This window comes from Pelodiscus sinensis, chromosome 3 (genome assembly GCF_052426305.1).
Source record: "Pelodiscus sinensis isolate ZL-2025 chromosome 3, ASM5242630v1, whole genome shotgun sequence".
Taxonomy (NCBI): domain Eukaryota; kingdom Metazoa; phylum Chordata; order Testudines; family Trionychidae; genus Pelodiscus; species Pelodiscus sinensis.
In genome coordinates this window covers 162998127-163021665 of record NC_143054.1, presented here as the reverse complement: position 1 = coordinate 163021665, position 23539 = coordinate 162998127, and the positions used below count along the sequence as shown (strand labels likewise).

At 40.6% G+C, this 23539-nt stretch overlaps 2 protein-coding genes across 3 annotated transcripts; one reads left to right on the top strand and one right to left on the bottom strand.

The window, feature by feature from the left end:
- The first annotated feature begins 1189 nt into the window (after positions 1-1189).
- On the top strand, positions 1190-14043 carry SPDYA (speedy/RINGO cell cycle regulator family member A). The gene is made up of 6 exons (XM_075925366.2): positions 1190-1439; positions 3496-3554; positions 4903-4988; positions 8191-8362; positions 11841-12141; positions 13908-14043. Exons 1-6 carry the CDS (start codon positions 1211-1213, stop codon positions 13994-13996), a joined length of 936 nt encoding a protein of 311 aa, XP_075781481.1. The 5' UTR covers positions 1190-1210; the 3' UTR covers positions 13997-14043.
- Positions 13545-22595, bottom strand: TRMT61B (tRNA methyltransferase 61B). Of its 2 annotated transcripts, none has more exons than XM_014569793.4 (7): positions 21574-22595; positions 20730-20832; positions 17822-18012; positions 16357-16448; positions 15685-15941; positions 14493-14573; positions 13545-14314 (listed from the first exon to the last, which is right to left on the bottom strand). In XM_014569793.4, exons 1-7 carry the CDS (start codon positions 22426-22428, stop codon positions 14247-14249), a joined length of 1647 nt encoding a protein of 548 aa, XP_014425279.2. In that variant the 5' UTR covers positions 22429-22595; the 3' UTR covers positions 13545-14246. The 2 variants fall into 2 exon arrangements, with proteins under 2 accessions (XP_014425279.2, XP_006115675.2); XM_006115613.5 differs by having other exon boundaries at positions 14493-14576; positions 21574-22593.
- Positions 22596-23539: the final 944 nt, after the last annotated feature.

Here is a 23539-nt window from a genome sequence, read left to right as displayed (position 1 = left end):
GGCTGCTTTTCCGGAAAAGCCCTTTTTCCAGAAAAGCGTCTGTCGCCAATGTAGATGCACTTTTCCGGAAAAGAGCCCCGATTGCCATTTTTGCGATTGGGGCTTTTTTCTGGAAAAGACTACTGGGCTGTCTACAGTGGCCCTTTTCCGGAACAGTGTTCTGGAATAAGGACTTATGCCCGAGCGGGAGCAGAATAGTTTTTCCAGAATAGCGGCTGATTTTGTACAGTAGAGCATCGTTGCTTTTCCGGAAATTCAAGGGCCAGTGTAGACAGCTCGCAGCTTATTCCGGAAAAGCAGCTGATTTTCCGGAATAAGTGGCCCGGTGTAGACATAGCCCTCCTGTCTACAATTCATACTGATGTAAGATAGATCCTTAGTCTTAGGTAATTATCCCACTCCTTACCTCAGAAGGTATAAAGAAATTCACAGTACTAGTATTATAGCATGGGTGCTTGGGATGGCTTATAAGGATTTTTACCATTTTGGGGGTGCTAATGTTCTGGTAGTTTTGTTATTGATATGAGACACTACATAGCTCGTAATGAGTTATGTTAGAATTTCACTGCTATGCCATTAATTTGAATCTGTACAGGTAGGGATCATCCAGCTGAAATGTTTGTTTGCCCATATAAGTTAAATTGCTGCTTTCAGCCCATATACTAGTTGCAAAATGTGTATATTTATTATACATTTTTATATAATGTAGAGAAAATCTTGGGACTCTGGGCATTTTAATGCCAACTATCATTATTTTATTTTCACAGGATGACCACACACTCTGAGTGGTAAAAAATCAAAAATGGAATGTGCATTATATTGCTCATACCGTGGCCCCAATCATGTGAATACTTATAACCGAGTAACTTTAAGCATATGAATTGTCACATTGAATTCAGTGAGACTACTTGTTAGGTTGTTGATATGAGTGTTTGCAGGACTGGGACTTACAAAATAGTTGTACTGTACTAATATATGTCACCTTCCATATAAACTAGATCTGAAAATTCATAGGCTAAATAATACAATTACAGAGAGGGAGTCTGCAAAGCAACTGTGTGTGAACTTTTTGTTATATCTGTTTTTTCATGAAACCAAAAAGGATACAGGAAAAAAAGGTTTATTGATGCCTTTTATATTGCAACTATTTTACATCATCTGTTGTTAATATTATCCTTTTTTATTTTAACAGGATTCTTCCATTACAAAAATGAGACATAATCTGGTCTGTCAGACACCTCGCACTGTCACTGTTCGTATAAAATCGAGTGCATCTAGATCACATCAACAAAAAAAGTCTATCAGTCTTAAACGTCCTATATTTAAAGACAGTCAGGAAAATTGTGAAAAAGATGTGCACAGTAATATGTCTAAACGTCCAAAAGGGGCCTGTCTTGTTATTCAGCGTCAGGAAATGACTGCTTTCTTTAAACTATTTGGTAGGTTAACAACTATACATTTTGGGTAAAATATGTTAATTGAACACTAAAATACATTATATAAGCAACTGTTTTCTAAACATAACTTCAGTGTGCTTCTCATACATATGGGTTACATCTAGACTGGCATGATTTTCCACAAACGCTTTTAACGGAAAAGTTTTTCCATTAAAAGCATTTGCGGAAAAGAGCATCTAGATTGGCACGGATGCTTTTCCGCAAAAGCACTTTTTGTGGAAAAGCATCCATGCCAATCTAGACGCAGTTTTGCGCAAGAAAGCCCCGATCGCCATTTTCGCCATCGGGGCTTTTTTGCGCAAAACAGTTTTTAGCTGTTTACACTGGCCCTCTTGAGCAAAAACTTTTCCGGAAAAGGGCTTTTGCCCGAACGGGAACATCAAAGCATTTGCGCAAGAAGCCCTGATTTCAGACAGTAGAACGTCAGTGCTTTTGCGCAAAATCAAGTGGCCATTGTAGACAGCTGGCAAGTTTTGCACAAAAGCGGCTGCTTTTGCGGAAAAATTTGCCAGTCTAGACGCAGCCATGTTGTTCAGACAGAGATATGGCTGTTAAAATCTGAGTCCAGAGTGAGAATTCAGATCTCTAAATTGAAATGACTGAATAAAGTGACTTAACCAACCAAACAATGGGTACTTAAGAACAATTTGCAACTTCTCTATCAGCTTCATGTAACGTGAACACTCTAATTCATTATTTTTTCCCCCTTCCTTCCCCCCACCCCTATTTATTTTGGAACTGGACTTTTAATACTCCATTCATCTGAAGAAGTGGGTTGTACACACAAAAGCTCATGATACCATCTACGTGCATTGCTAGTCTTTAAGGTGCTGCTAGACTATTCGTTGTTTTTTGTTTTTGACTAACTACGGTCATCTGAAGAAGTGGGCTGTGCCCACGAAAGCTCATGATACAATCTACATGTTTTAGTCTATAAAGTGCTACCAGACCTTTTGTTGTTTTTTACATTTATCCTGTACAGACTAACTCGGTTAACCCCCTGAAGCTTCTGACTATTATTCGTCAGTTAACTGAAAACATTCCTAGTCCTACACCACAACTGTTGTTGTTACACTTCATTGTGTAAATGTTTACTTTTTAAATAAAAGACAACTACAAAAGGGCTGTCAAACTGCTGAAAAATACATTTATTAAGGATAAAGATAGAATAAAATAAAAATCATGTTATCCTTTCTACATACCTCATCCCTTTTTTCTCCCTTTAATATTTTCCTTCATTCTGATCCCACCCTACAGATCAGCAAGGCTCATTTTGCCACTATACATTTGTTTTGCATTATGTTTCAGAACAGATTTGAAAGAGGCTAGATTTCCCACCAATGTAAGCAAATAAATTCTTGTGTGGGGGAAAAAAAAAGCCTTTTTGTTTTGTATGGTGGGAAGTGGAATGAAGAGAGGAAGGAATGAGTTTTGGAGAAGTTAGCATTTTTCTCTCTTCTGTACATTTTTTCTTTTTCTGCTTCAGATAAAGAGAGTGAGAAATAAGAGAGAAGCTGTTTCGTTGCTGACTTGAGTGTATAGAAGTCAGAGTAGCCAATTGCAGTAATTTTTCCTATTTGTAGAATGGTTAACAAAGTGGAACACTGTGCAAATAAACTCCTATTGCGTACTAAAGGTTGTCAGACAGTGCTGAGAACCTCAACACTGCATGATCAATCAGAAATAATTGTAAATTATAATCAACCCATTGAAAGTGCAGAGAATAAAATAAACAGAGAAAAACTGTTCGGTGTCTTTCAGTTGATTTTTACTCGCTAATGTTCAGAGAATTTTGTTCTTTGTATTCTCTACTTAACCTTTGTTATGGCTTCTATTATTGTTTTTGTTCAGATTTTTTCCCAGGGCTAACACATCTTTTTCGTTATATGCTCTGTTCCCTACTGATCAGTCCAGCCAATCTCCTTTTCTTTAGCTTGATAAAGTGCCCATCTGTATCTGAAGAGACAAATGCTTTCTGACCTCCCAAACATTTCTTTCAATTGAAATGTAATAGCTGGGGGTTTTCTGTTTGTTGCAGATGATGATCTAATTCAAGATTTTTTGTGGATGGACTGTTGCTGTAAAATTGCAGACAAGGTAAATTTTGGTATTGTGTTTCGTTAGTAGGTCATTTTTTGCACCTTTTTACTTTTAATCACTTTAAATTGTAATATGAACATAAACCACATTCTGCTCTCCAATATATTCACACAGCTTCTGGCAGAGTAATACAGGAATAATAATTCCCACTTTTTGGGGAGTGAGAAATAGGGATGTAAGCGACTAGTTGACTAGTCAACTATCTGATAAACAAAAGCTTATTGGATAGTTGACTCGACTAGTCACTCCCTCTCCACCCCCTCCCCCGCTGCCTCTATCAGAGAGAGGCAGCAACAAGGGGGAGCAGGAGCTGGTGCTGATCACTGCGCCTCCACATTTAAAATGCAGAGCTGCAGCATTGGTGTGGGGGGGAGGGGCTGAAGCTGGTATGAGCCAGGACTGCTCAGTCCTGAATCAAGTCACTTCTCTGGAGCTAACCCCATTGCAGCTCTGCAGAGGTGCTTATTGACTAATCATATAGTTGATACAAATTATATCGACTATCCAATTAGCCAAATTATCACATTTTAACATCCTTAGTGGGAAATAAATTACTATATATTTGAGAGAGTTTGTCTGTGAGTATTTGTTCAAGAACTCTCCTAAACAGTAAGAGCTAGGACCACCAAATTTGGTGTACAGCTTCCTTTTTTCATAACTTAAAGTGGTTGGTTGTGCCAGAAAAATGGGATGTGCCTGGAATACGATTGCTTCTCATAAACCTATACAGAAAAGATACAGAATTAGCAGGCAAGTGAATGAGACTGGAGGGTGACCCCCTTATCCAGGATTGCTCCATCCCTGAGCCTCTCATCCCACAGGGACCTTTAAAGGAAGGTTGGGGGGAGGGAATGAAGCTCCCCACTATTTGTAAGGGGGCATTTGCTGGCTGTTCCCCTTCATGAGAGATCGAGGGGAAAGTGCACAGTTTGCTGCATTCCTCACTCAGGCTGGGAACAGCAGGAGGCAGACAAACCTGGACATGCTCCAGCCGGGGGACATGCACCCCTCCCCCAGTTGTGCCTGCTGGAGATGCAGTGGCCATGGAGAGGAGCTTTTCACCAGGCCCCAAGCTGCTTTAGAGAGACAGGGATGGGATAGTCTGTCCCCAAGGCAGCCTGCATATTGAACCCTTCATTCCCAGCCCCGCCCCAGAGCAATGGTTTAAATGAAGCATGTATATTTTCATTTTATTTTTCAAAAAATAAAAATTGAATTAAGGACTCAAGCAATGCTAGGTAAATCTTCTAGTAAAATATAATATTGTGGCATGTCAAACATTTAGGAAATTGTATGTAGGAAACAGAATACTAATATTTGTTAATATTTTATGTTTTTCTAACAGTATCTTTTGGCAATGACTTTTGTTTATTTCAAGAGGGCTAGCTTCAATATAAATGAGCACACAAGACTTAATTTCTTTGTTGCTCTGTAAGTATACTTTAAATATTTGGTTGGATTATAACACTTTTTTCATTGATTTACCTTGGTGTTTATTCCACTAATTATTTTTATTTCCACATTTGGATTCATAGGGGGACTTGAAAGTTGACAGGTGGATTGCCTTTTTATTTCAGAAGTTCCTTATACCATCCATGTAAAAATCTGCCCCAAAATGGCCAAGTTATAAGTCTTTAAAAATGCAGTCCATACATGTTCCGTAAACACTTTAATGTAAGCAGCTGTAATCTCTGAAAATTCTGCCCTCATAAAGTACACTCAAGGTTTTGTCAGCACCTAGTAATGACAAGACTGCACCTGCACCATTCCCACAGAGCAACTGATCATGATGCAGAGAGGGCTACACGGCCTCAGCAACTTTCCCAGGAGGTTCCACCTGGCTTGGGGGCAAAACTGGGCACTGGAACTGAGAGGAAAGGAGTCTTTCTCCCCTGTGCTCTGTGGCTCTTCCCCACCACTGGGTCCTTATACAGTGCTATTCATCCTGCTGATATCCAGGCAGCATGGAGAAAGATGACTGATTCAAATGCAGAGGAGACAAAACCAGACTAGGGCAATGGAAAAGAGTTGATTGGGGCAAGGAGTCTTGTGAGACTGGGACTGGAAGGTGGGAGAGAAATTGTGACTGAGAGTTGAAGACGAGAGACTATGACTGGATTAGGGCCCATAGAAAACTGAGTAGGAGGTAGAGAGGGCAAGACCCAAAGAGACTGGGAACCAAGGAGGTGAGAACAGGCTAGGACTGGTTGGACAGGGAGGTCGGCATGGATTGGGGAAGCAGACTGGGACCAGGGGCCATTCACAGACTTGGAGCCAGCTGGCTGGGAGCAAACACTGAGATCAGATGAGGAACTGGGAAAAAAGGGAGACAGGGACTAGAAACCAGTTGGAGGTGTAGGAGCAAAGATGGAAGAGAGGCAGCTGTGACATGGAAATGGGGTGTGGAAAGAAAAATAAGCCAGTGTGGGGGGCAGTAAAACTGGGGAAAGGAACCAGGAACAGTAAGTGAGGACTGAGATTATATGAGGATCCCGAGGAGGAAGTCTGTAACTCGGATTCGGTGAGGGGCAAGAGAGAGACCAATTGAATAAGGAGCTGGAAGGGGGTATTTGGATCGCCAGGGAATGGAAACTGGGGACAAGAAGTTCGGGCGAGATGGAGGAGAGCTGGAATTTGCTGCATAAGGAGACTAGGATAAGAAGCTTGAGAAGTGGAGACTGAGTTGGATAGACAGGGTGAATAGACACTACGTCAAAGACCCTGTGATGGGGAAGAGACAGTCAGTGCAGAAGGGGTCAAGTTTCAGGGAAATGGACAGGGAATAGAACCCCTTTCCTGTGTGTCTCCTCTCCTCTGTTGTCAGCACATGCATGTGAAATCAAATTGCAAAGAAGGCAAAAGTTACTGCAGCAGGGGGACTCAATTTTGGGTCTCCCACATAAGTGCCTTATCCACCAGGCTACATAATTATTCTCATGTTCTCTTTCTGGCCTAATGACTCATTTAAAAATATGTATCCAAAATGGGCAGCTTCAACAAAAGAAACTTGGACACACCCACAGCAGAATATCTCTTAGACCAATGACTAAGGCATTATTCTGAAATGGGAGATTCCTATTTAAATCTTTTCACCTCATCAGGCAGAGGGAGAATTAAACCCAAGTCTCCCACATCCTGAATGAGTACTGTAACCCTACTGGACTGAAAAGAGGAAGTGCTATCTCTACCTCCTACTCAGTTTTCTATGGGCCCTAATCCAATAGGCATGCTCTGATCACATCAACCAGATGGGACCCTGTAGGTGAGATAGGCAGTAGAACACTCATATTCACCTGGTTAGAGGATCTCACAGGGATTTAGGAAAGAGCCAGGTGTCTGGACACCTGAAGTGAGGTAGAAGCACAAATGCCAGAGGCAGAAACGTAGGCACAGGGTACTTTTACAATGAAAATGTAGGTGCTGAGTGAATTTAGGTGCTTATAGGTTTAGGCAACTGCTGAGTGCGGGTTCTGAGAATTTCACTGGTGCCTAAATGTTTCTTAGTCACCGAAAGTGTGCACTTAAGGGCCTTGGTCCTATTGTGGATTTGGACATTTGCGTCTGGGCTGATAAACTTTCATGACCCTTTAGTAAGCTGAATTGATAGCTAACTGTGGTGGTTTTGTGGCTCTAGATAGATGATAACTCTATTTGCCTGTAGTCTGGGGAGTATAGGAGAGAGGAAACAATGGAACTAAGAAATACCATATTCTGAAAGAATAGAGAAATGTGGATGTGAAAAAGTAGGTTCTCCTTAAAAATGGGTTTGCACCTATCGTACATTTTTATTTATTTTGTCATTTTATGAATGTTTGATTTTTGCTACCCAGTTGCTACTCAGATTTGGTTTTAAAAAGTACAATTTTCACATCTAGACAACAACTATAAGGCCTTAGTTTCAGAGCAATTCTATTGCTAACAGTCTCTTTTAAACCTCAGACAATGTATTTTTGCCTCAGATCCGAAGGAGTCAGTCAAAAACTATTCCTTTTAATGTGAGGATGTTCTGTTGATTTGGAAAAAGCAGCAAAGTTGTTTTATATACAGTAAAACCTGTGTTATCCAGCACACTTGGGGATTAGGGTATTCTGGTTATCTAAAAATTTCGGTTATCTTGAGGGTCCCATCAACCTAGGAAAAACCAATGGACAATAATACTAAAACTCAAGTTTTTAATATTGGTAGTTCTGTAGTGTGAGGCAGTTGGTCTCTCATTTCTATTTTGAGTTAAAGATGATTAGTCCTTCTTAAGTAAAAAATTGTTAAGCCAATCATGGTAAACCAAGCCAGGCCTATGTGCCTAAAGATGATAGTATTGCGGCTGGAGGCAATGCCAGTTAACAAAGTTTTCTAGTTAATAGAGTGCTGGATAACAAAGGTTTCACTGTATTATGTATGCACCTATCCTGTAGACTTTAGGACACAGCCAATTTTTGTGACTGTTGCATATGTTTTTGTATTAAATGGATTGAAAGAAACCAGAAAATTCCATGAATCCTGGAAGAAGTCTAAAGTTTGATAGCAACATTTCCCCAAACTAGTGAAAGAATGCTATTTTAAAGGTGTTTTGTTAAAATGACATGATATGTTGTAAGGTTTTAAGGTTGGAGAGCCTTAATATATATTTTTGTAGGTATCTGGCAAATACAGTTGAAGAAGACGATGAAGAGTCAAAATATGAAATTTTTCCATGGGCTTTGGGAAAAACCTGGAGGAAGCTCTTCCCTAACTTCTTACATTTAAGAGACCAGCTTTGGGGCAGAATTCATTATAGAGCTATTGTAAGCAGACGTTGCTGTGAAGAGGTAAGCAGGCTCTTCATGTGAGCTCTTTATGGCAGTTTAGGATCTTGTCTGATATGTATTAGATACATTTTCTTTATCAGAAACGTATTGCTAAATCAGGGATTAAGGGGGAAAAGCAACAAAAGTGTAATGATTTGCCTATTCTATTTTAAAACTGATTATTTTCCTTTGCATTTAATATGCAGTCTTAGGAACACTGGCCCAGATTCAGAAAAGGACTTAAGCTTGCAATTACAAGCATCATGCCTAGAGTTCTTAAGTAAAGAATGGGAAACCATAGGGCTACGTCTACACTGGCCCCTTTTCTGAAAGGGGCATGCTAATTTTAAACTTCGTAATAGGGAAATCCGCGGGGGATTTAAATATCTCCCGCGGGATTTAAATAAAGATGTCCGCCGCTTTTTTCCGGCTTGTAGAAAAGCCGGAAAAGAGCGTCTAGACTGGCCCGATCCTCCGGAATAAAGCCCTATTCCGGAGGATCTCTTATTCCTACTTTGAAGGCTTTATTCCGGAGGATCGGGCCAGTCTAGATGCTCTTTTCCGGCTTTTCTACAAGCCGGAAAAAACCGGCGGACATCTTTATTTAAATCCCGCGGGGGATATTTAAATCCCCCGCGGATTTCCCTATTACAAAGTTTAAAATTAGCATGCCCCTTTCGGAAAAGGGGCCAGTGTAGACGTAGCCTAGGTGTCTTGAAACATCATCTCCAAAAGTGAGGAGTATGCAAATGGGTACCTCGGAGATAGGAGCCTAAACGGGGCTGCAGAGAGGTGTAGATCTCCTCTTAGCAATCCACGTATAGGAACCCACCCCCTAGAGACAGATGTCTTAGGTGCCTTAAAAGCTTCTTGCAAGAATGAGTTAGTCACCTGCTTCACTCCAGATAAAAGGACTACAGGAGGAGGTGCTAGTGCTGCTCACTTCATAATTTGTATCCCAGTGGATACAGCATTCACCTGGGATGTGGGAAAACCACGTCCGTCCCTCCCCCTGACAGAATTTGAACAAGGCTCTCCCACCTCTCTTCTCTGGAAGAGGGAAGAATCGAACTTGAGTCTCCCAGTCAGTGCTCTCACCACTGAGATAAAAGGTATAAAGCCAGGCACCACTGCCATTTCCTCTGAAAAGATTTTGAATGGGACCTAACTTGGTAGGTGGCCTCTGAGTACATCATCTGAACTGTATATCTTCCCTTACTTTGTGAATTGCTCATTTACTTAATTGGGAGATAGAAGCCTGGACACCGAGAGTGAAACAGCAATGTGCATGCCCAGAAGCAGAAACATAGTCATAGGACTGGAAGGGACCTCAAGAGATCATCTAGTCCAGTCCCATGAAAGAACTAAGTATTATCTAAATCAGGGTTTCCCAAACTATGGGTCGGGACCCAAATATGGGTTGCTATTACATTTCAAAAGGGTAGCCAAGTGTCTCCGCAGGTGGCTCTGTCCCCTGTCCTCCCCCTGTTTTTTAATTGCCTTGGGTCATAAAGTCTTCCTGAATTGTCAAAATGGGTCCCCATCTGGAAAAGGTTGGGAACCACTGATCTAGATCATCCCTGAGCAGTGTTTGTCTAACCTGCTCTTATCTCCAATATGGAGATTCCACAACCTCCTTAGGCAATTTATTCTAGTGCCTAACCAGCCTGACAGTTAAGAAGTGCTTCCTAATGTCCAACCTCAACCTCCCTTGCTTTTTGTTCTAGCCACAGAATTTAAGAAGCACAATTTTTGTCCCTCTTCTTTGAAACAACCTTTTATGTTCTTGAAAACAGTTATCTTGTTTCCTCTCAGTCTTCTCTGTTTCAGACAAACAAACCCAATTTTTACAATCTTCTCTCATAGGTCACTTTTCTAGACCTTTAATAATTTTTATTGCTCTTCTTCGGACTCTCTCAAATTTGTCCATATCTTTTCTGAAATGTGGCTCCCAGAACCAGATATGTTATTCCAGTTGTGGCCATATTAGCACAGAATAGAGCAGAATTACTTCTCATGTCTTGCTTATAACCCTGCTGATAATACATCCGAGAATGATGTTTGCTTTTTTTTGCAACATCACACTGTTGACTCTTATTTAGCTTGTGGGCAACCATGACCCCCAAAGTACTTTCCACAGTACTCTTTCGTGGGCAGTCATTTCCCATTTTGTATGTGTGCAACTCATTGTTGCACACACATTTGTTCCTTCTGAATGTCATCCTATATACTTCAGACCATTTTTCCAATTTGTTCAGATGATTTTGAATGTAAACCCTATCCTCCAAACATAAGTGCCTTTTACCCTAAAAGTTTAGACACTGAATGAATTTAGGCTCCTGCAGAGTGTGGTGGGAGTTTTTGGTTCAAAGTTAAGCCCAAAAGTGGGAAGTTCTTAGATTCCAAAGACTGGTGTTTCATGCCTAACTACTTTTGTGGGTCTGGCCCTATTTTTAGGGTGAACACAATAAAACACTGTTTCACACGCCATGTCCAATTTTTAAAAAATTTGCACATTTCCAGATAGCCAGCCCTTCTTGTACTTGAGAAGTTTTACATTGAGCCACTAAGTATTCACTATCAAAGTTTTTGCTGTCCAGAGACCTTGTATCTTATACAAATCTCCTTATTTACTGTCAGCCCTGAATGAAGGAACTTGTAGCAGAGAAAACTGATTATGCAAGTCACCTCATTCAAGTTAGAATTATTTCATTTTTCAAACTATTTGAAAAAAGTCAACTTTAATAGCTTTTGCATTATTTCACAGTTTTTCAAACCCAAAGTTAGTAGAAAAGGAAAAAAAATCACTTTTAGCGTTCTCTGGATTTATTCCTATTGCCAGGAAGGTCCCTGTTCTTACATTGGAGGGAACTAAAGAAAGTAGTGAAATACACTTGGTATGGTTTGGAAAAGATGGGCGCTTATCTTTATTTTAATTAAATATTGTGAAATTGCACAGTTGCACTGCACAGAGCAGCCTGATACCTAGATTTAAAATAAAATTACCTCAACAGTTTTTTCAGTTAGGAGGGTCCATTTTGAAACAATGACATCAATTGGAAAACATGATACAGATCACACTGTGGTTTTATATGGGTAACTGGAACAGTACAAGACTTCCTCAGATTGTAAAGTTAAGGGAATTTTAAGTCATCCAGAGTGGTTCAGCCAGCAACGAGGATTTCTAACGGCCATACCACTCTAAAACCACTGATATGTATTTCTCAGGTCACAGATATGGTGTAATCTGAATGTGGCTTTTCTTCCCTGAATCCCTACTTCAGCTAGAAATGAAAGTGAAGATGGGGTCACCAATTTTTGCAGAAAGGAGGTATTTTCAAACTTGTCCTTTCCATTGTAATGCTCCGTTTCATACAGAGGTACCCACTTCCAGGACAAACATAATTAGAAATAGGTTTCTCTTTGTGTCAATTGTATAGTGTTTGCTTGCTGTTTTGCTGATACTGGCACCTTACAAAATTAAGATTTTCTAATCTAGGTAATGGCTATTGCTCCATCACATTATATATGGCAACGAGAACGTTCCATGCATCACAGTGGGGCTGTCAGAAATTACAGCAGAGATGAAGTGCAGCTGCCCCGTGGACCAACTGCCACACCAGCAGATTGTTTGCTTTGTGGTAAAAAAGGAAGATTTGTAGGACTGGGATTATCATCCTCATCATCTTCATCTACGGGGACTTTAGAAATGATGGAGCAACATGTATCTCAGGAATTGAAGGAGACGTGCCCAGTTGAAAAAATGCTAGTTGATCCTTCTCCTTGCAGTGATTCCCAAGGTACAGTTTAGTACTATAAATGTTTTCTTTAGCTATACATTCATTATCTTGGAATTAGGGATGTTAAAACGTGTTTAAATAATCATGTAATTGCTGAATATGTCATCTGTTACACAGGTACATTAGGGGGCAGGCAGCTCCCTGGAGCCAGTGTGCATAGGGGAAGTAGACAGCTCCCCACACGTACCAGGAGACTACATGTAACAGTGCACATTAACCAATGAGCCTAGGGTCATTGGTTAACCATGTACATGGTAAAACTTTCACATTCCTATTTGGACTAGGATGTATCTGAACAACACATTTAATCTAGCAGCATTTCTAATGCACCCACCACTGCCTCAGGACTGAGTTCTGTATAAGGTAGGACTAGATTCTTCCACCTTTCCCTTTTTTCTGTATGTAATAGGTCTATCAAAGAAGCTTGACATGAAGTAAAAAACAAATTTTATATTCTGCTTCACATTCGTTTTGGAAAGTGTGAATTTAGTGCCTATGAAAGGAGACTAATCTAAATTGCTTTATTTATCTACAGAATTGGGTTAGCACAGAGAGCAGCAGTTAACTGCCCTGACCAATGCTGCTTATCTCTAATCTGGAGAAACACTGACAGAGCAGTGCAGTCTTCATGCCTATTAAATCGTTGGACACTCTATCAATACTCAGTTCTATGAGAATGGGGATTATATAGACACCTAGACAGAGATGGACAACAACTGTGTTAATTAGTGCCAAGCATGCTTTAGTTTGTATTGTGAACATTAAATCAATCTTCTTGACTGCCAAGGATTTAGTTGTGTTGTACAGTCAGTTACAATCCCATTTGTAACCAGACCTCTATTCAGACTGTGTGCTATTCTTGATAGAATAAATGTGAGTGTATTTTGAGTAAAATCTTGTTAGGAGATAAGTCTCAGATATTTAGTGTCAAAAAGGGTATCTGTCTAACAATTTGTTTTATCTTAAGGTGTATTTGCAGAAGTATCTGAGTTCTAGCTGCGCCCCCCGCCCCCCAGCAGACCAGGGACACGGGGAGCAAAGCCGCAGCGGGGTGCCGCGCCTCTGAGGCTTTGCTCTGGCAAAGCCTCAGAGGCGCGGGACCCCACCGCCGCTGCAGCTTTGCTCCCGGTGTGCCTGGTCTGCTGGAGACGGTCCCCAGCAGACCAGGGGCACCCGGAGCAGCTTTTCTCGCCCCAGAGGTGGAGGTGGCGAGACCGCTGTGCTCTGGGTGGTCCCTCTGCCTGCGAGCTCCGGGGTAAGAAAGCCCCATTCATAAGTGCGGATCCGACATAAGTCGGATCCGCGTAAGTCGGGGGCTGCCTGTACAGCCATACTGTTTTGATATCATCAGTAAAATTCTCCAATTCTAACGGGCTTTTTTTTAAAACAAAAACAAAACAAAATCAGTTGTGTGATATTTATAACAGAAAAGGAATTAAGCAAATGAGTCCAGGAGAACATGCCACAGATTCAGCTCACTATTACAATACTTTGCACTTCCACAGAGTCTTCAATCTGGGACTACAATAATTTGTCAGTAATTGGTCTTTCTTTCTGGAACAATGCCTTGTAATAAATATATAGAGAGAGCGCCAAAATTCTGTGAATTGCATTTCTTATTGACTATGTAAAATCATGCAAACATATTTTGCTCCTGACTGATATTGATTGGTACATACCAGTTCAAACAGGCATTGCATATGTAGCAGAGGGCAGAATTTGTATTCTTACCTCATGTAAACAATTTTTTTTTAAATTTCTGGTAGATTGCAACAGCATATCCTCCAAAGAGAGAAACAGCAGCTGCATGAACCAAGACAAATCTATGGACTGGTTTACAGGAAATGAAGAATGAAATGTTGGACAGGGGTTATTAAACATAACTCAAGATTTCAACTTATTACAAGATAAATTACAAAATGTTTGTTTCTAACAGTATTGCATAGATGTACCATAGTTTACTATTTTCTTAGATTGTACATAGACTATTAAAATATACATTCAATATAAATCAAAGTAGTGATATAAAAAAATTCACAAGTCTACAAAATTAAACAGCCATTTACAACATTTAATTTTATTCTGGTAAAGTACAGAACTCAAAATTAGGAGTTGCCATCTGGAGCAGTGTCTGAATATACCAGTTGGTATTTCCTCAGCTTGATGAGAAATGCTAATTGAAGGAAAAAAATATTATTGCCACAGCAACTTCAGTGTGCATTTAATACATAAACATCTATAACAATCATTTTATGTCAATGATAATATACTAGTTGAGTGAGTGTTTTGTTGCAAAAAAATAGATTTAACAAATCTTAAGATTATAAAAACATTTCCCAAATATTTCTTACCTGTATGACCAGCTTGCCAAGGGTAAGGTCTAGCAATGTAAGGCACTGAACCATATGGTTCAACATAATCAGAAAGTGATTCTGCTGAATTAAAATAAAAAAACTATTTATTTCTTGACAGATAATAAATTACATACATCAGATCAGAGTATTTTATGTCTAAATACTAATTTCCCTAATATTGCCTCTCTCCTTTGTTAATCCACTCCAATCAGTCTGCTCTGCAGCCATCTGTTAGTATAAACAGACTCTTTTGCTATATTCATAAACCAAGAGCTAGAATGAATTGTACTATCTGAATTTGCCAGATCTGCAACTTGCAAACACAGTATCCTGTTTATGAATAATGATTGCTACCTGGAATCCTAAAACACCTTATAATCAATCATAAAGCAGCAATAGTCTGAATAGGGGAGTTGCCATAAGACAGTTCCCAAACTCAAATTTAAAGATTTTCTCTGAACAGCATGATTGAGCTGCCTATTAGAATTTATTTTTATTTAAATTTGCAACTGGATTTATTAAAAGGCCAGCTCATTTAAATTCATGTAGCTGCCAATCAACATTTAGGAAAGAGCGTAGCCAGAAAAAGTACATTTGTAAGAAGCGAGGATTTGGTTGCTAAACATGTTCTCTACAACCCAGACTTTCAGCTTCATTACTTCTCATAGGAAGTAGTACAAGAGCTAGGGGTGAGTAGATCAGGAAATGTCTGAAAAACGAAAAATGGTATTTTAGTTGATTACATTTTTAGCCCTCAAAAAAACCTCATGCTCATTTTATCATAAAGGTAACAAAGTGTTTCTATTTCATGCTTAGACATGCAAATTAGCAGCTTTCAAGCTACAGAAAGATGTTATACTGCAGGCCAACCACACAAACAACAAATCTTGGTCTGTTAAGCATGGGTTAATACTTTTGCGACAGCTGTACTTCTGGAAATAGATTAGAAAACCAGTAGATACTGGTATGGACCTAGGGAGCTTGCATACTTCCCAAGTTGATAACTTTTGTCTAAAAAATGTGGAGGATATGCACACATCTGAAGTTATATAAGCAGATTATTTGGAAGTGGGGAGAGGATGGGTAGGTGAAAACAGCTGTGGTGAGGGAAAAAGCTCTCATCAAAGAGGGGAAACCTTACCATTCATCTCCAAGTGCAATACATATCTAATTCAAGGTAGCTCCTTACCAACATCATCACTTTCTCCAAATGCTCCTTCATGCGGACTAGGAAGCTCTTCATCTTCTTTTAGTTGAGCTTCATGGGGACTAGGAAGCTCATCATCTTCTTTTAGTTGAGGTTCTATTCTTTGGACTAATCTGCCATTCTTCTGCTTAGCAGGAAGTACTAACCAATCTTTGTGAGTCACCTCAATGATTTTTTCACATAAGAGAGAGAAATTGCAGGTCCGTATTCCTTCCAACAGATCAATAACCTGTGTGATACTTTCAGAGAAATGTAAGAGATAGTTGTTACACTTTTCTTTTTTGAAAATATTTTATACAGTCCTGGTCATGTGCACAGCACTGCGCTCTTCCCTTTTTGGTGAACACAAAGACATCAGCTTTCATCCTAGCAACAAATCAAACTACTGCACTAAAACACATGGATAATTACCCTGCAGACATTATTTAGGATAAACTTCCACTGCCCCAATGGGAATTTTGCCTAAGTAAGGACTGCAAGATTTATACTGAATGTAGACCAAAGTATTATAAAAACAACAAATACAGAAAAAACTGTTACAAAAATAATTTTATATTTAAAGTGTATTTTACCTAGACATGTTTAACAAAACTACACTATTTCCTCTGATGTTTGACTCAAACAAGTTTATAAATCCCAGGTTTTAATACTTACTTTGCTAGGTATACAGCACATACTCCACCTTGCTTAAGATTTGGATATAAAACAGGCAAAGCAATCTGAGGATTAAGCATATCCAAAGCTACCTACAAAAGAATAAGATAGTTATTAGCCAAACTGAATATACATAAATCAGTTTCTTCAAGTCAACAAAAGAAGAAAACACAGTTTGTTCATGGAAAATTAATGCATATATCTACATTATATTGGAAAAAATTAATTGTATTCTAGTCTCCGAGCAGATTATATAGGCATAAGATCTGTGTGTTTAAAAAAACAAACCCTGAATTTACACATTTCAATGTTACTGCATTCTAAATGAAGTGCTGATTCAATCTGTTCATTTTTACTAAATGAGAAATTCATATTTAACCAACATCCAGTATTCTTGGGTTAATGTCAAACTGTCCAGCAACTAAACTATATTATGGTGGCAAAAGAAAAACCCTAATTCTTAAAATGTGTTGCATGTAATTGATTTTTGGATATCTGCTTTTAAGAAAGGTAAACATTCAAACTATTTTGCAACAAAATAATCACATCATGCTATTAAATAATTGCAAATGTTTAATTTCTGAGATTTCTCTCTCAGCATTCAGCAATCCCTCTTCAGTTTGTTTAAACTGCAATCAAAGAACCGACTAGGTAAGAATTCCTGTGTTGTGGACTAAAACATTCTGGACATCCAACATTCTGAGTTAGATACTTTACGTACTGACCATTTTATATCTGAACACAAATTTATCAACAAAATTTCACTTATTCAGTTAATCTGAAGACTTATGTTGATCCACGACAATTGATATAACAAATTACTCAATTAACGAGCTTCAACTGTTTATGTTGGAACAATATGGGTTCAAACAGTTCTTGTAAAGAATAAGGAAATAAAAACCAAGTCTATTTTGTTCACATATTGCATGAAAATATTAATGCTAAAAGTTACAGCATGAAGACAGGAGTTGCCAATACTCTTCATTACTTCAATTTAGATTGTAATAAAATTATATTTGGGACACAGGAGGGTTTTTTAAAACAATTATAGCACAAATTAGTTTGTGCACATATTCTTGAACTTGCTAGATACAAAGCATGTTCCTACTTCAGCTGTAAAAAAACCTATTTTTCCTCAACTGTATTATTACTTGTTGCAAATTGAGATAAATAAAATACATTTTTCCCTATAAGATGTCAAGGAGTAAATGTAATGTTTCCATATTATGGACATAGTGTTTCTTTTGAGGATGATGAACCATCAGACCCTCAAAAACACTTGTTGAGATTAGGAGATGGTATTTGTCCGTCTCTGTTAACAGAGGTTGGTTTGTTTCTTTATAGCTTATTCTTAGGCTAAAGGTGGTAAGTCCTATGATGAGAAGATAAGAAAATTTCATTTAATAAGAAAAAATAAAAACATATCAATTTCTTTACAGTAGGGCATTTTCTACTAATGACTTACTGCATCGAATGTTATAGATTTCATATCTTCAGCAGCAGTTAAAATGTCTTTATTAATGAAATCCACATTATCTGGCCACTCTTCTGCATGTCCTATTTCCCATGCATTACGCCAGCGCCTGTAATTCTTCTTAGCTACAGCATGGTGATCTTTTCTGATTTCATAACTTATAACACGTCCTCTAGGCCCAACTTGAAGCAAATGAAACACACTAAATTTACTACTTTTTTTCCTGATTCAAGTTAACTGGTTAAAAACATCAAAGAAAATGACAATGAATTACCCTAAATTGTCTCTCTTTCCTCACCCTAACAAATTATATAAAAATAATCAACTACAATTAATTTGTTTAAACGTAAATGATCACGTGCAGGTAGAGTGCCAGATTAACATCTTCGAGGCTGCAATTTGTCTACTCTGAATACAGAAAGCAGAGACATAGCAGAACAATTTCTCAACCCTGAACTGGAGAGAACAACTCTAGCAATAAAAGAATTCATTATATATGGTCCATTCAGTCTCTGCTCTCTCTGATGAAGCTGCCAACAACAATATAGGCTCACCTATATTGCTGCAATATAGTGCTGTACTTTATCTCTCCAGTGCAGATATATATACTAAACAGTTTCTAATGCACATTAATATAGTCCTCTTCACAGAGGATTACATTAATGAGAACCAGGAACCTTTTAGTTCATTCATGCCTGCAGCATCCACATGAGGGAGTTACAGTACAGCAACTGCAGAGGCATAACTGAGCCTATGCCAACACGGGGCAAGATTAAAGCAGTGGCCAAAGGGAAACTATAATGAAACCCAATTCATTTTCATTTGAGACCCACATCAGTGCTTCAGAAGTGAAACAGCAACCTTATCTAGACACCCAGTCCTTCAGTAAATTCATTCTGTAGCAGACGCAGGCAGTTGGGAAAGATAAACATAGATCAGTATTCATTTCTGGTGTCTAATCCAGAGTTGATTTTACATTCGCAGTAACAAAAGCATGGCACTATTGCTGAAATTCACCTCTATGCAGAGGGCCAACACAAGGTACCTGTGGACCACTTAAGCCTTGTGCCAACATCCCACAATGCACAGCTCTGATCCCCTTCTCGCCCCATTTCCCTGCACAACTCTGCCGTCCCTTTCTTCGCGGGAGTATCAGCAACGGTGGGTAAAGGTGAGCCTGGAGCCTTTTTTCTACTATTGGAAGCAGCAGAATGAGAGATGGGGAATGCAGGAGCTCCTCCCAGTCTGGTGGAGCAGCTAGAAAATTTGGAAGGAATGTGGGGATATTTGTAGGGAAGGCAGCAGGAAGGCATCAATGGTCCACTTTATGTAACTCGACTGGAAAGTACCCAAATCTCACCCCCCAGATGGTTCTGTTCTGTCAGTGCATCTGAGCTCCCAGAAACAAAGGCTACTTTTTCATTGAGGAATTGTAGAATAAAACTACATGTGCCTGGTAAACTTTGAGAGGTCAAAGGGAGGAAAGAAGTGGTGGGGGCTGGGACAGATGCCTGCAGAAGTGGCAGGAGTCCCTCCCTTAAATCTGGGTCAATGTATAGGGGGGATTCTATCTTTCCATCTTCTTCAGAGCAAGCGCAGGGAGGTATGCAGTGGCCCATTCATCTCAAAGAAATGTTTTCAGCTGAATGAGGACCCCTCCATGATGGGGATGATACAGCCTGAAACAAGGGGTGAGAGCTGCTCCATTCCTCTGAGTGTTCTCATCCTTCCCTCCTTATGTGTAAGCTCTTGCAGGCCTATGTCAAGCTTGCTGGCTCTCAGCTCTTTGTCCTGGCCTCAGCACTGTACTCAGCATTTCTGTTCTCAGTTCCCCAGTACTCTCAGCATTGTGCACCCAACTGTGTACTGTCTATGCCTCGCCCTAATCTCAGCAGTATGTTTCTGTGCCACACATACCTGATTTCAGTGCCTGGCACAGACTCCATTTCCCATTCTTAATGCAGGAGAATTCATTAAACCTATTTCAGAAAATAAATAATCTGTCCTGGCTGGGACTCTTGTGCTGGTGGCCCTACACTGTTATTTGGACTTCATATTCCTGCCCTGCATGGCATAGTTCAGTCAATCGAACCCCCCATCATAGACAGTTAGGTGAAAGAAAAAATTCTTCCATCAACCTAGCTACAGCCTGTCAAGGAGGTGGATTACCTACATCAATGGAAAAACTCCTCATTAATGTAAAAAGTATCTACATCACAGCACTATGGCTCCAATGCTGTAGCAATGCCACTGTAGTGTAGACAAGGCCTAAGCATGTCTCAACTGTACAGAGCTGCATCTCCATTATGACTGTGATTTCAGAGGTGCAGTCTACATACTTACACACAGTCAAAAAGGGGTGAGGTAAGAGTAATCCAAGAATAGTGAGAAAGAGACTAAAAAGGCAATACATGGATTCTTATGATATAATATGGAGTGAAATTCAGGCCTTGCAGAGTATCAGCACAAGGTTAGGGTTAAATGGCTTACAGGTTATATGCTGGCTCTCTGCATAATGCTAAATTTCACTTTAGGTAAACAGCATATATGAATCTGAAGAGTCACAGCACAACCTAAAAGTGGTCATAGCAGGTGACGTCAAGCTTTTTTGATTAGTGGAAAAGTAGCACTTGTTATTAGGGATGTGAATGGTGAACTGGTAAACCTCACCCTTAACGTGTGAGGCTTACTGGTTCCGGTTAACTGGTGGGGGCAGGAGCAGCTCCTGTCCATGTCAGGCCAGGGGGGCCACTCCAGGGATGCCCGCCGTTAATTGGTTAACAGGTTAATGTTATGGTTAACCGATTAAACTGTATTTTACATACATACTTGTATACTAGTGTTATCTGTGTTGCTCCTGAAATAAAATCCTAAATTTGCTAAATAAAGGGTCTTTTACCTGCTCTTGATAGAAACAAGCTCATACCACCAGACCCACTACCAGTTTCCACCACAGCGTCTCCTTGATTGATATCCATCATCATTAGCATTGCACTAATATCCTAAGGATTGAAAGAGAAGTAAAATATCAATACTTTTTATACGATATATTCAAACAGTAAAATGTTAGAACTCTGCTTAAATTGATGGCCTGATCTCCAGTGGTGCTGAGTATTCACAGGTGCCATTGAAATCAACAAGGGCTGTGGGTATACTGCACCTCTGAACATGACTATGCAAACACAAAAGCCACCTCAAGCTCTTGCAGCTATTCAGATCAACAAAATGTTAACAGAAAGGAGTAATTTACTTATACAGCAATGATAGGAGTCCTTAATATATTAGACAAGTGGCAAATTAGGATTGTGAAAGCTAAAATATCCCACTGTAAAACATTGACTTTACTATGATGGAAGCTTTCTAAAATTCTGCATCTCATTAGAACCAGGTTTAAAGTTAGGACTACCCAAACTTTGGGATGAAGAGCTGCTTTCTCAGTCTGCCTTTTGGTTGAGTTCACCAGTAGTGATAACAGAAATGAAAAGCATCTCTACAGCCTAGAGAGAAGAACCGCACATCTCATCCAAGTCCCACTGCCTAAACCCATGGCTCATCAGGCTGGTCACCACCTTAACCCACTGGACCAGGTACCCATCTTGCAAATAGGTGAACTGGAGGTGGCCCTCCCTCTTTAAAACCAACAATCATCCCTAGCCATTGTTTAAATCCATTTTAAAGTTTAAATTGTTCAAGTGTGGGAGCATCCATTGCGATAGCTAACAATTCATTCAAATATGACTTACCTTTGGATAGGAAACAGTAGGTCCTCTTTTCATCAACACCACAAAATCTTCTAAGGCTGGTCTCCTTATCAGGAACTTAAACCCTTTAGAAGTCCTAAACATTTGGCCCGGTAGCTTACCTATGATATCCAGGTGGCTAATAACTCCCCAGTTGCTATTCAACTTCCCGAGAGCTGTCAGGTTACACATATGTTTAAACTCCAAGTAGGTTTTTCTGCGAAACTCCGCCAAAATCAAGTCTCCGGCTTGGAAAGGAACATCTCTAGAGGATGCGTTACGGGTGCTAAGGGGCGCACTGTCTTCATCTCGCTGCCGCTGTGCTGGGGGAGTCGCAGCGGAGCCAGGCAGCGGGAGAGGGGGCGAGTCTCTGTGTTCACTGGGGTCCTCCTGTCTTGTTTCCCCGTGGTCCGCAAGCCTCATGGCCCCGATCTCTTTCGAGAGCAAGTCCTGCGGTATCAGTCGGCTCACTCTCTCCAGCGGAGACAGCGCCCCTTCCCAAGCGCGCCTCCGCCGGCTCCTCAGCCCCTGCCCCGGATCCGTCTGCGAGGCAGCCGCCGGAGGGGAATCCGCGACAGCGAGCGGCTCCTCCGTCTCGGCCCCGCCTCCACCCCGGGGCGCGGCGGAGCACACCGCTCTGACAGCCCCCGGGCCAGGGGCTGGAGGCCGGCGAGCGCCCACCCCCCCCAGGCCATCGCGGGCCACGCACCTGCGAGGCACGAACACGCCCTCGCCCCGCAGCGCCTGGAAGCAGCTCGCCCGCCTCCTCTCCCCCTGCAGCACCATGGCCGCGGCCTGCGCCCGACTCCCGCTCCCCAGCGCCCGCAGGCTCAGCCGCCGCCCGGCACACTGCAGCATGGCGGGGCTCTGCGCAAGGCGGACGGCTCCGGGCTGCGCTTCCTCGCGCGCAGGCGCACTCGCCTCGCTCCGCCTGTAAGGCCCGCGCTGGCTGAACACAGCCACGCTCCCCTGCTGCGACCCTCCGGATCCACGTGCTTGCTCACATGGCCGGGACAGCGCGCGTCAGATTGGCGTCCGGCAGCCGCCGCCACCGCTAGACTTCGCAGACTTGTGTTCCTGGGGAATAGTGATAGAGATGTAGCCGTGTTAGTCTGGTGTAGCTGAAACAAAATACAGGACTATGTAGCACTTTAAAGACTAACAAGATGGTTTATTAGGTGAGGAAGTGGGTCTGGCCCAGGAAAGCTCATCACCTGATAAACCATCTTGTCAGTCTTTAAAGTGCTACATAGTCCTGTTTTTTGTGTTCCTGGGGTTCCCCCTCTCTCTCCAAGGCCAGATTCTGAACTGGGCTCATGAAAATCCTTCATCCCAGAGGGGAAAGAAATCAATACAGGCTGCCAATAGTCCCTTCTTTGGAAATTAAATCGAAAGAGTGCCTCTTTTTTTTTTTTTTTTTTTTTTTTTTTGACAGTGGTAAACCTCATTTTACAAGGAAGAAAGCCTTTTTTTTGAAAGAGCTCTTTCGAAAAAAGGCATTCTTGAACGCAACCAGGGCTTTTTCAAAAAAGAGTGTTCGGATTACCTGGGTGCTCTCTTTTAAAAAAACAATCCGCTGTCTAGATGATCTTTTTCGAAAGCCTCTTTCGAAAAAGGCTTGAAGTCTAGAGATACCCATAGAAAGGGGGAATTAGTGACTCTCAAACACGCATTTTGAACAACAACCATGCTATATAAAAGCCTGTTACCTCCTTACAGTTGCTGCCATTCTTCCCTCCCACATCCCCAAACCCACCAAACAAAATACCTTACGCGCCTTGGAAGTAACAACCTGAATTGAATATAATTTAAATCCCATTTCTTGGTCAGCTAGACAAAAATACAAAGCCTTTTTATTTAAATGAATCATACTGTAATTTAAGTTTATTTTAGCAAAATGGTTTGGTGAAACACAAAACATAGGTAAAGTTGATATGCTACTGCAATTCAAAGTTTTCCAAAAATATAC